The sequence below is a fragment of the Salarias fasciatus genome, chromosome 11 (assembly GCF_902148845.1).
Source record: "Salarias fasciatus chromosome 11, fSalaFa1.1, whole genome shotgun sequence".
NCBI lineage: Eukaryota > Metazoa > Chordata > Actinopteri > Blenniiformes > Blenniidae > Salarias > Salarias fasciatus.
The window spans coordinates 12,141,527-12,153,775 of NC_043755.1; the positions used below are offsets into that span (position 1 = coordinate 12,141,527).

Consider the following 12,249-nt stretch of genomic DNA (forward strand, 5'->3'; position numbering starts at 1 on the left):
TGTGTGTGTGTGTGTGTGTGTGTGTGTGTGTGTGTGTGTGTGTGAGTGCGTGTGCCTGCCTGAATGTGTGTGTTTGTCTGGAACTGCCATCTGCAGACCTGGGAGCTGAAAATCTTTGTGGTGGGCAAGTTAAGGTATCGTACACCTGTCAGCACATACCTAGATTGTGTGAGTGTGTGTGTGCGTGTGTGTGCGTGTGTATACAGTACCTGGTCCAGTATATCAGAGAACTGCCACAGTTTACTGAGCTCTACAAGGTTGAGCCAGGTCATGTCGAGGATCCATTTCGCTGGTTTCTGGGGGCAAGCCTTCAGATCCAGTGATGCGCCTCCTGAAAGATGCAGACAGACGCTTGAAACTGTGCATCAATATCAATATTCTGAAATGCTGAAACTGACATGATGGCTAATGTCTGACACACATACAATCATGGAAACAAAATCTTAAAAAAAATACAGAACTAATCCTGAAGTATTGTGATTTGATGCAGAGCAGCTCTCGGCTGACAGATGGTGAAGCTGCATGCACGTAGCAGACTGTCTCACTTCGGGCTCCGCTTGTTGCCATTGCTGGCTTTTATCCCTGCAGTGAGGAGCACTCCCGACTCAGTGAGCTGCTACAGTGCCAGTATGTTCAAAATGTGTTTGGATCCTTTGATGAGCCTTGAAACAAATCTACTCACAGCAAATAATGAACAACGGTTAAAACAAACAAGAACAATTGATGCAATTCTAGAAGATGGAGAACGACAAAATAAACATTGTTCCTTCAAATATTCTTGTTGACCTGCGTGGCTGTTAGTCCTCTGTGAACCTGGAATGTGAAGCTGTTGATTTTGTTACAGCATCTGACTTGAAATCCCTTCAAAGTCTTTTTTTATCTGTATTTTTTCTTTCTTTTTTTTCAGTATAGTGTCGTACTGTAGCTGTGTTAGCCCTCACTTTACTGTGCAGAGGTAAATAAGACATGTACGATCAATCGGCACTCGGGGTCAAACGTTACCATCCTACCTTTAATGAGAGTGAGAAACTCCTCATGTTTCACTCTGTTGCTCTGCATGTCGATCTTCAGCGTGAGCAGCATGGTGAAAAGGAACTTGTGCTCTTCGTACAGGCCCCGCGCTGCGTACTTATACACCTCAAAGGTCATGAACTCGATGATGTTGGCGCTCCGTTTGCTGGTAATGGGACTTCTTGACGAGCTGTTTGTAGTGCAGACGACAGTTCATAATCGATCATTTCAGTAGCTTTTTAATCAAGCTGCTTTATTGTGAAACTCCAGGAGACCTCCTGTTTCTTGTTTTATGTTGTTGCTTTGGAGAATAAAAGGTGTTACAGAAGCTTACATTTCCCTAATTATCTCTGATAAATTGTTCGACGCTGCTCTACTGAGGCTTGCTCAACATCACCCTGAAAGCTCCCGATGCCACAGCCGTCATGTTCAGGATGTAGACATTACCAAAATTAACGACAGAAAGTTTTATTTTCTTTTGTAAATTAAGAAGCAACTAGCACAAAGATTCTGTCTGAAGGTGTAATGAAGATAATGTAATGAAAAGCTTAATCTGAAAGGCAAAAGTAAGAGCAACTGAGTTCCATTTTTGTCGTAATCTTTAAAATAGCCTCAAAATGGGGGGAAAACACATCCCACGGGTCTTCCCTGCTGATGAATTCAGTAGCCTATGAGTGTGAATATTCTGTAGATATGACCTTATACCAGCTGTTAAACAATTGTTCTGACAGACAAATGTTATCGGACATGAGATATTCAATAAGGAAAACACCAGGGCACTTTACAGCTATATGAATCCGGCTGTTTCAGTTATCGAGATCAATACCAGCTTCCTCTGGCTCACTGACACCACAAACATGCGCACTCCTCTTTTCTGATTGCCGAGGAAAGAGAAATAATGTGCTGTGTTTTGTTAATGGCACTATTTGTGATGGAATGAGTGATTTTTTTTTTTTTTCCTTTCAGTTGACCGTGTTTGTGCAACTACTCTATTAAACCAATATCACACCTGACATCGCACTGTTTTCAGCTTTTTTTTATTCACCACTTTTCTGATTATCAGTGTGGCAGCCTCCTTTCTCCCTCCTGTGATAAAACTTAAATACAGCCGTATGGACGTCTGCAGTGAGTCACAGGCAGAAAAAACAACTAGCAGTTGTGAGAACTAAAAATAGTTCCCCATGGAGACTTGGAAAACACATAATGAAAAGCAACACTGGCAAAAACTGGAAATAATCATTTGACTACTTCATCAAAACAGTTTAAAACAACACAACAGCATCACACTCAAAGAAATCCAAACAGGCAAACCCAAGGAAGTACAGAGCAAAGTGTACTCACCGGGCAAGAGAAAGGTCGAAAAGTCCCAGAAACTGTCGAAGAGAGGTCTGATACATGATGTTGACCATGCTCATCTCTGTGATGAGGAAATACAGAATGCTGCCTCTGGTGGCCACTGACAACACACACACACACACAGACACAAATTGGATGAAACTGAAAGAAAAGAAGATATTTCACAGAATTGCTTTCCATAAAACCGATGAGACAAAGTGAATCAGAATGTCCGTTGAAAGATAAATTAACACAGACTTGCAGGATCTGAACCTACAAACATCCGTTACTGAATCCTGACTCCAGTCCGGCGGACATACTGTGAAAAAACAAGCGTTAAGTTGTGATGTACTGAGGAGAAGACAGGACGACGTGCCTGGTCGGTACTCCTCTCTGGCAGCGTTAATCTGGATCTCCGTCTCGGCAGCAATCTGCAGCTTCTGAGTGACCTCCTCAGCGGTGCGCTTTGTGTTGCTGAGAACGAGAATCAAACTCTCATCGTCCACCAGGGAGCCCTTAAAACAAAAACAAAACAAAAAAAACATGGTTTAAAGGTCTGTGAGAAAAATATTTTAGAGATTACTTCAGACAGTCTTGGATATGTAACAGCAATATTCATCCTTCCATTTGCGACTTGCCTGTGTGCTGGTCAGCCGGTAGAGGAGGTTGTCCTCCAGCTCTTTCATCTTTCTCTTGTTAGAGGTCACATCTTCCAAGAGGTCTGTCCTCTCCTTCTCCAGCTCCTAGTGTCAGAAAAAGACGTAAGATGCACAGACCACAGAGGGTAAATGTAAAGATCATTACAACCAAAAGGTTTTTACACCTTGCAGGTATTATTATAAATTTAACGCTTTCGAACTGAGTGTTTAATTTCTACCACCAGAAATATATCCAAGCAACGTAGGTGAGAAGTGAATATACAAAATTACACGATACATGGTATTTAGTCATGTCTTTGGCTGGTGTTGGAGATGTGTCTGGAGCATGTAAAAGTGGTTTGAAATGGTTCCTGTTTGCTGTGATCTGTACCATCACTGTATTCTTAAATGGTTATGACATTTTTGGGCCACACGGTGGTTTAGGCATTAACATACTTCAGTCATACTGAGAAGGTCAGCAATTTGTTTCCAGGTAGACTTTGGGGCCTTTCCATAATGAGTCTACATGTTCCCCTTGTGCATTGGTTTCCTTTCCTACAGTCAAGAATCTTTGAGGTTAAAATGATGATTTAAAATTCCCAGTAAAAGACTATGTGTGTGTCTAATCACCTATGCTGTTTGTAGCAGAGGTTTCCACATCTTATTTTTAAACAACTTCTGCCGTGGTTACAGACTAAAAGCCCTCTCTCCTAAAAACCAGCCAGGCTTTAATGAGGCAGATTGATTTTTGTTGTTTGATTTTCTTTAAGTTTAATCAGAAATGGTGCGAGACTGACAGAAAAAAATATTGCATTTGAGTATTTCAATGAGTGAAAATCATCACAGTGGCGTGCATCAGAAGTCTCTGCACAGCTCTTGTAAGAAATGCAATGCTCAAAAGAAAAACGCAACATTTTAAATTATATTCTCAAAACAACATATAGATGAGATCTCCAGCTGAATGATACATAAATATTCATCCCACAGGCACGATTGCAGATCCATTATTTGGAAAGAGACAGGGGCAGCAATTAAAGTCACACAGCGGACAACGTTGTACATATGAGATGCAACAACACTGGCGTAAAAGAATCGACAATAATGTTGAGCTGGTGAGAGTAGCGTGAGCAGCAAAGACAAGAACCATTTTTTTTTTTTTGCCTCAGCTCGAAAATGATTAAATCCATATTTAGTACGCAGATAACAAGCCATTTTTCTCATCAAGCATAAATCTTTCATTTCGTGATGAATCATTACTGGGAAGAAAATTGCTTTTCTGCAGCAGGACCAGTCTTTTCACAGTGACAATCAATGAGTCCTCTGTATTGGTGCATTTATAATACACTCGCTTGTGTCCCAGTATGAATGACTCAAGTCCCTGTGTGTGTGTGTGTGTGTGTGTGCTGTTGATATTGATGTGAGTGAACACAATTTCTTGTTGGCTGGTTGTTTCTTCACGCTGCCTGTCTCTATGGGCATCATGAGTTTCCTGCTCTATATTCAAAGGGTGATAATAACCCCCGAGTTGTATTGTCACAGTTTGAGCTTGTTAGAGGGAGAAAATGGGGCACGCAGAGAGAGGTGGGGTTCGGAAGATTGCATGTAAATGGCCTCCTAAAGCTTTTCATGCAACAATAACCTGTGCGTGTTGCATTAGATCAAAGGTGCATCCTTTCTGCGGAGACAGAGTAGAGCTGACAGTAATAAGAATCGATGTGAGAGAGCATCGCAGCTGAACTGAACCATCTCATTATTGGATATCGTCATCTTTTTTTCCTTTTTGACCGACTCTACCTGTTTTTCAGTGAGGATGACTCTGCCCAGCAGCTGGTCCTCCAGTCCCCTCATGGTGACCGTGAAGTCAATGATGGAGGAGCGAGCGCTGATCTCTGGAGTGTAGGCTGGGTTCGGCAGCTTGGTGGTCATGTACAGCCTGAAGCCCTTCATCACATCCACCTCTTTGTCACCAACTTTCACCTGCAAAATGAAAAAAAAATAAGGAAAATGAACGACTGAACATGGGTCAGAATATTGCTAATTCACTCAAAGAACAGCAAAAAAGAGGAAATCACTAGAATCAAAACGTGTCTCACCTGATAGCCAGCTATATATACATCAAAGCTACATATGAAGAATGAAATCACACACTCTTCTAGATTATTCACCAGAGAATAAATGCTGCTGCTTGTGGCTTACATAGACCCTGTTTATGTGATTTTCACAGTCTTGATTTCACAGAAGACCTTGGAGGATGAAAGTGATTGGAGCCTTGATTTGCTGCTCTGTTTTAAGCCTGGTGGAGCTGAAGGTCTGAACCTGCTCCTCATGCTCTCTGATTTGAGGGTAAAGGTCGAAGGCATGCCTCCAAAAAACTGAGATTAGTTCTCTTTCCCGAGGCAAAGGAAATCAGGCTTTGTGCTGGATACAAGGCAGAGCATTTACTGAGGTATTTGTGTGTGGATATTACAATAAGTCTCATTACTGCAATAAAATAATAATGCAAATTGAGAGGCTTGCAGCTCCAGTTAAGGGGCCACATCTTGTCACTAAAGATTAAATCAACCAACAGGACCGTCCATAGCATGTAATGACTGAAATATTATACTGAAAACATACTAAACTATACTGAAAATATACAAATAAAACTGCTGACACATTTTTCTCGTGCTGATAGAAGTGTGTGTGCGCGAGCGCACGCAGACGTGCTCTTGAGTTTTGTGTGATCACCATTTAATTACTCATGGCGGTACAACTTCTAATTACCCATCTGCCGGTTTGTCCCTGGAGCTGTCGACCGCAGGCACCTTCACTTCCTCCTCACAGTCAGATAATAATAGAAATTAAATATTTCCAGAGAAGGGGAGAGGGGCTGAGTTCATAATTAGTTAATAACCCTTTAACGGGGTCCATCATTAAGTGGCAGGAAGGTTCACATTCAAATGTTTTCCATGTGGAGCATGTACTTAATTGCAATCACTAGGGGGTGTGTAGTTGTTTTTATGTGTAGTATATTTAATGAGTGTATAGACGGGTGTGCTTTATACAAGCAATCAAATCAAATTCTGCTGTCAGAGCTGCAGAATATGCGAGGAATGTGTGCTTGAGTCTAGTTTTGTAACACTCAGAGACACATTCAGGTGTGTGAACAGATCTGCTTTCACATTTAGAATCAACATCCAGTTGTGAGGGCTATCTCTCTCAGCTAATGAAATTCAGATAAAAATGAACCTTGTCGGTGTGCAGCTGATCAAATTAAACTATTTAATAGTACATATAATAAGGATGCTGAGACTTATCTACTTTTCATAGTGCGCTTGCACAAATGGTAAAAGTGGAAATAAAAGATATTTGAGTACACATAAATACAAATTCACAAACTGATAAGGCCACGAGAGTCACAAAAGTGATTCAATAGAGATGTGAACATCATGTTTGCAAACTAGAATTCCCTCTAAATTATTTTGTGTTCTGATTAAATTATTAAGCTGTCAGGGATGATTCAGTCTCAGTTCAGGTTGTGGCTGGTTATTACAAGATTTTTGTCTGACACTGCCTGCATAAAAAATTAATGTGTTTAGAAAAAAAATAGCTTTTGACAAAAACCGCACTCTGGCCTTTTGTCATTATTAAGAGTCACATGCTTTGTGAAAACGAACATTCAAGATACCATTACCTGAACCTGCCACCAACTGTTGAATGACATATTAAGTGTGTAGCTTAATCTCCTTTCAGTGTGCTTATCGCATGCTTACCTTAAAAGTAGGAAATTTGTTGAGGGGAATATTTCTTTGTTGTAGAATTGTTTATTACCCGTTACTCTTGAAATCTTGTTCCTTTCCATTTGGAATGGTACTAAATTTGTAGGTAACGTGCATTTTGGGATGGGAAACACAACTATGAGAAAAATACGTACACAGCAAATTTTCCAGTGTTGAATTAACTCTGAAAGTGTTAAAGAGTGGTCTCATATATATACTTTTGTAGTGTTAAAATCTCAACACTGACCAGTGTTAATTTTCTAATGCTGACACTCTGTAGAGTTATATTAATATTCCTCTCTGTTGACCAGTGTTCCTATTTAACTCTATACAGTGTTAATTCTTAGAATGAACACTTGAAAGTGTATATGTTAACACTTACATTTAACACTACAACAGTGTATATATGAGACCACTCTTAACACTTTCCGAATTAATTCAACACCGTAAAATTTGTTGTGTATCAAACCTCTCTCCCAATACCACACAGCCTTTATTTACTGTTGTTATTGACTCTTGTTTTTGGGGTGCTGACATTCAGGTGTCTATCAAGATGAACATCCCATTACTCCGCAGTCTGAATGCACTCTGTGCTCCAACATGAACACTTGTGGGATCAGCTTAAGACTGTTGTTTTTCCCAGGTTGACCAACACAACCAGGTAGATTGCGACAAATGCTGGTTGAAAAATGGTATACCGTCTGATAAAAAGCTGCCTTTTATATGTGCTGAGACTCCTGGTTGCTTTTTAATAATTAATATTTACTTGAATTTTTCAATATGTCCTGTTTCATCAGATTTCAGTAGACAAAACAATTACTATGTCAGTTTGACAAAAGCTGAATCTGGTTCTGAAAAATAGAAGATAGGAGAATGTATATGTGAAAGAAATGGTGACTCAGAAAAAAAATCAATCAATACTTCAAACAGTCAAAGTCTGTAAGCGTGAACAATTAACTGGAGTCAAGACAGTTGGTCTGGCTGACATGATTAGAGACGACAACACCCTCCCCTCCTCCAGCCTGGACCACCCGTGTTGTGTTGGATCAGTGAGCTTGTTTCTCCTGCCTGAGTTGATCAACCTGAGTCAGTTCAGGTATGATACTTGGCCTGGCCAGGACAACCTGCCAAATCCCCAATCATGCGTTCCCCTCCGGCACTCAAAAATGCTCATTTCACACTCCTAACCAAGGAAACCAGAAATCTGGCACACGGAGCTCTCGGTGGGGTTATTTCTGCCCTTTTTACCTTGTAAGTGGAGCCGGTTTTGATGAAGTTTTTCTCGAGGATGTTGTCAAGTGCAGGGTCCAATTCCTCTCCAACGTCCTCGATCAAAAGAGGGCGACCGAGAGACAAACTGTCCTCTAGGTGGTTTTTGAAGTACCTGTGGTTCAGTGAGGTGATCTGAAATCAGAACCATGAACATATTTGAAGAGGATAACTGTTTGATCTCGAGATGTGTGAAACCCCACCTGCTCTGACCTACTCAGTCCTAATGAACCACCATATAACTCTCTTATAACAGTTTAGAATACAGTCACTTCTCCTGCTGTTTCATAAAAAGCACTGTATAAAATTGTTGCAACACAAACAAGAAAGAATGTACAGTAATTCTGTCAAATGAAGCATACAGTATGTGTGATATCACCTTTATTCCTGCAAGGCTGCAGAAGCTGACATCTGTCTGGGGACTGTGACTTGCCATACTAAAAATACATTGCTTTTAAGTCTGCTATTTTTAGAAAAAATATCATGACAGTACACACAATTTGTCTGATGACTGATAGAAAGGGTTAAAACCTGCAGCGTCTTCAGGACACTCATAATAGGACTGCAGAATGCTTTCACTCAGCTTAGAGATTGAACCTAACAGGGCGAGTGACCTTGGCTGAGCTTATTATGCCGGCGCAATTTACGGCACTTTGTTCAGTGTCCTGTGAATGTTGAACAATGAAAGGAACTGAATGCTTCTGAAATTGATATACTGAAATATTTATTACTATTCAGAATTTTGACGATTGGGAAGGGCAATAGAAGTTAGATATAAAAGAGAATACAAAGGAGGGGAAATTATCTTATTCTAAAAGGATCGTGATGTTACCACTTTAACAGCACCAGGATATCGACAGAATAATTTCTGTATGATGTGATTTATTTATATGCACTCAACATAGGTTAACAATTCATTGTAAAAAAAAATACCTGCAGCTCATTTCGAGCTTCTTTGTTCTTGATCCAGATTTTACCCTGCGTCTGTGGATCGATGAGCAGGGGAAAGCGGGCGGCTTTGGTCACAATGATGCCGTTATGAATCGACAGATCATCATTGGGGAGCCCCTGTAAGACAGAATTCAAATGAATAGCACAACTTTACCCTGTCATTTGGAAAATGTGAATGCCAAGTAATTGCAGGAGGTTTTTCTCACAACATTTATTTTAATAAAACAATTAATGCGATGTTTAACATGGATTAAGAATGAAAAACACTTTTTTATTTTTGGTGCAGCAATAGGTGATAAAATATTTTATTAGCAGCATCAAGAGAAACACACCGCTAACCTGTAAGTTCCATTCACTAACAGTGGGTGCATCAATGAGCAGCTCGGTCAGATTGAGGTTATTGCCGAACGGGATGCAGCGCTGCTTCAGCTCTCGCTGCCAGTCGTTGAACAGCAGGTTACGAAACTCCTGATTAAAAGGGCCAGAGTAAGACAAGAAGGCTGTGGCCAGAAGGACGTCACCTGCAACAAGAAGACCCAGACGGACTATTAAATGTGCAAAAAAAAAATTATGATGCAGGCTGTAATGTATGTGTTGGGGTTTAAATGTCAAAAAAGTAAATCTGTCATGCTAATTACAAACATAAATTCTTTAAATTATCCACGACGGTTCAGATTCTAATGTAAAATCTAATGTGAAGAGTGTTACGGTCACATTAAGCTTTTTGTAAAGTAAGTCACCCTGCTACGGCACCCACCAACGAGACGTTTGGTCTGAGCAGCAAACTCCTTGCTCTGCTCCGTCCACCTCTCCTTCTCTCCCGCCAGGCCGCTGATGAGACTGGACGCCGTCTGCATCTTGTGTCGGCAGCGGTCAGCATCTTCCAGCAGAGTCTGATGGGACAGGGGCCGAGACGCAGGTCAGTAGGTTGACGTGTCCTCTTCTGCCAATGAACATACTTTTCTGTCCTCTTTATGACAATGTGGGTTTCCCTCAAGTGGCTCCGTCCTTACGCCGCTTCAACTGAAGGTGAAACTCTAAACGGCTTTTCTTTTCTTTTTATTTCTTGTAGAGGATCATTTACATTTACGTTCAGGTTACCAGTTCTCAAGAGTGGAAAATACTCTGATAATCACAGTGTTAAACATCTAAAGCCGAATGAAACAGATATCCAGTTCCTGATCTGATGATGAATCTGAGCATTTTCATAAATAGATTCAGGTGACAGCTGTTGTCTTGACAACCGGAGCTTTGAGAACACTCCTCTTATAACTGAAGTTCAAATGTTTTATTCACTTAAGACGCACTTGATCAGTTTCAAGACATAAAGACTCAAGTCCTCGAGTAAAAAAATAAAAAAATATGATAATAGCATGTAAACATATTTGCTGCATTAAAGGGACTGGAGTCGAACAAGACATTGGGAACTGCATGTGTGGGTAACCACGACAATATGCATGTGCAAGAAGAATATATGTGTGTGCAAGAAGAATGTATGTGTGTAAAAAGACAACGTATGTGCATGAGAGAGAAAATACATGTATGTGAGTGGTAAATATACGTTTGTGTGTGTGTGAGAGAGGGCCAGAATGAATTATGTCTTGTACGGCCCCTAATAGAACTGAACAATGCAGCACCAATGCTCTTCAAACTTACACAAGTGTCATTAATATTGAAATTTCCCCATATATTACAGGCTCCAATAAAGCAGACTAGCATTTCTCCAACTGCAGAGAATCCAATGTTTTTAGTTATTTATAAGAGAGAGAGTCAGAGAAATGTCACAATCTTCATTTTGACAGCTGCTGTTGTAAAAATCCATTATATAAGTAAAATATAATCCCATAATGTTGAAATTAATTATAACATGCATGTCTTTGCACAAACTATCGTCTTTTTGTGTGGAAAAGTGACGTGGGGCTGTGTGACAGAGTGGATCTGTTGACCTGTTTCTCCATCATGGCCTTCTCATACTCTGCCTGCACTTCATCCAGCTCAGCTTGCTTTGCATCCAGCTCAGCCTGAGCCTTCTGAAGGTCCACATTCGCTATGGCCAGACGGTTCTGCTGCACCGCCAAGTTAGCCTGTAAAAAGAAAGGGGAAGGAGAAGAAGACAGAGAGATCTGTTTCAGCGCATGAGAAGCCCGTGAGGATCGCGGCTCTGCTCTCACGGGACTGGAAATGGAGGATAAAATGACCAAAGGCCACATTAATAAAAAGATGTGGGAATGTGGCATGATAAAGAAAGGAGTTGGGTGTGAATATTTCATATTCCTTATTTCACTGGTGCATTTTTTTTTTTTTTTTTTTGGGTGAAGCAAGAAGGCAAGACTTTCAGAGTTGATACAGAGGAGGAGGAAGGGGTGAGGAGGAGGGCAGAGGAGGAAGGAAGACAGAATCTGAGGAGAGCAGGGAGGATATTTTCTGGGTAGAATGAGGCTGAGGGAAAAAAAAAAAACACGGAAAGAGGCTTAGAAACAAATTTTGAGTAAAGTTGTGGAGTTGTCCAAGTATCTGTGCATCAGAGAGTGTTGGAGTGCCTCGGAGAAGAGCGAGCGTGGCGCTTTCATTTAATATTAATTGACATCTGAGAGCGCCATCCCCGCTTGTCTCTGGGTCTGTCTGCGTCTCCGTCTGGCAGTCCGGCTCACCAGCTTAAAGGGAAGCCACCATTGAGCTGGAAACCAGAAAATCAATTTTCCAGGCTGTGTTCCACGCTTTAGCTAAAGGTCAGGATCAAAGAAAAGACGCAAGGGGTTCTCCTGGAGGTTGTGAGGAATATGAGTAAAAACTGAGCGTGTGCCCTCGTGTGTGTGTGTGTGTGTGTGTGTGTGTGTGTGTGTGTGTGTGTGTGTGTGTGTGTGTGTGTGTGTGTGTGTGTGTGTATCGAGCACAAAGGACACGGTGAAGGCTCGTGGGAGACAAACCTACACAAAGTGAGAATGATAAAGGAAGGAGCGGGAGAGACAAGAATGGGTGGGAACGCTGAAATGTGGAGGGGCAGAGACGATGTTGATGTAGCAGATATAAGCTGTAGTGTGAGGCAGGAGAGAAAATCAATGAAAAGAAAAGAATCTCAAAGTTAAAATAACAGGACAGCATCAGGCAGTAAACATTTAATCCACCTTCATGCTCTAGATTACTGATTAACAACAGGAATTTTTTAAACAGAGAGTTCCTAACATCTTGGATGGATCGTAAGAACATAAGAAATTAAAGCTGGTGTCCGGAGTTTTGAACGAGAGAGGTTTTTTTTTTAATCCAATGTCTCGAGGTTCCGCCCTCCC

General features: G+C 41.0%; 1 protein-coding gene across 1 annotated transcript in view; it reads right to left on the reverse strand.

Annotated features, from left to right (window-relative positions):
• The window catches only part of dnah5 (dynein, axonemal, heavy chain 5), a 76,091-nt gene that overhangs the window by 13,624 nt on the left and 50,218 nt on the right, over nucleotides 1-12,249 (reverse strand). Inside the window, exons 68-78 of the mRNA XM_030101949.1 lie at nucleotides 10,909-11,046; nucleotides 9,720-9,855; nucleotides 9,302-9,483; nucleotides 8,945-9,079; nucleotides 7,991-8,146; nucleotides 4,779-4,961; nucleotides 2,985-3,089; nucleotides 2,723-2,861; nucleotides 2,353-2,467; nucleotides 1,011-1,201; nucleotides 210-331 (exon numbers count right to left, since the gene is read on the reverse strand). Of these exons, the coding sequence (XP_029957809.1) occupies nucleotides 210-331; nucleotides 1,011-1,201; nucleotides 2,353-2,467; nucleotides 2,723-2,861; nucleotides 2,985-3,089; nucleotides 4,779-4,961; nucleotides 7,991-8,146; nucleotides 8,945-9,079; nucleotides 9,302-9,483; nucleotides 9,720-9,855; nucleotides 10,909-11,046 (1,602 nt within the window). The remainder of the gene's footprint in view (nucleotides 1-209; nucleotides 332-1,010; nucleotides 1,202-2,352; nucleotides 2,468-2,722; nucleotides 2,862-2,984; nucleotides 3,090-4,778; nucleotides 4,962-7,990; nucleotides 8,147-8,944; nucleotides 9,080-9,301; nucleotides 9,484-9,719; nucleotides 9,856-10,908; nucleotides 11,047-12,249) is intronic.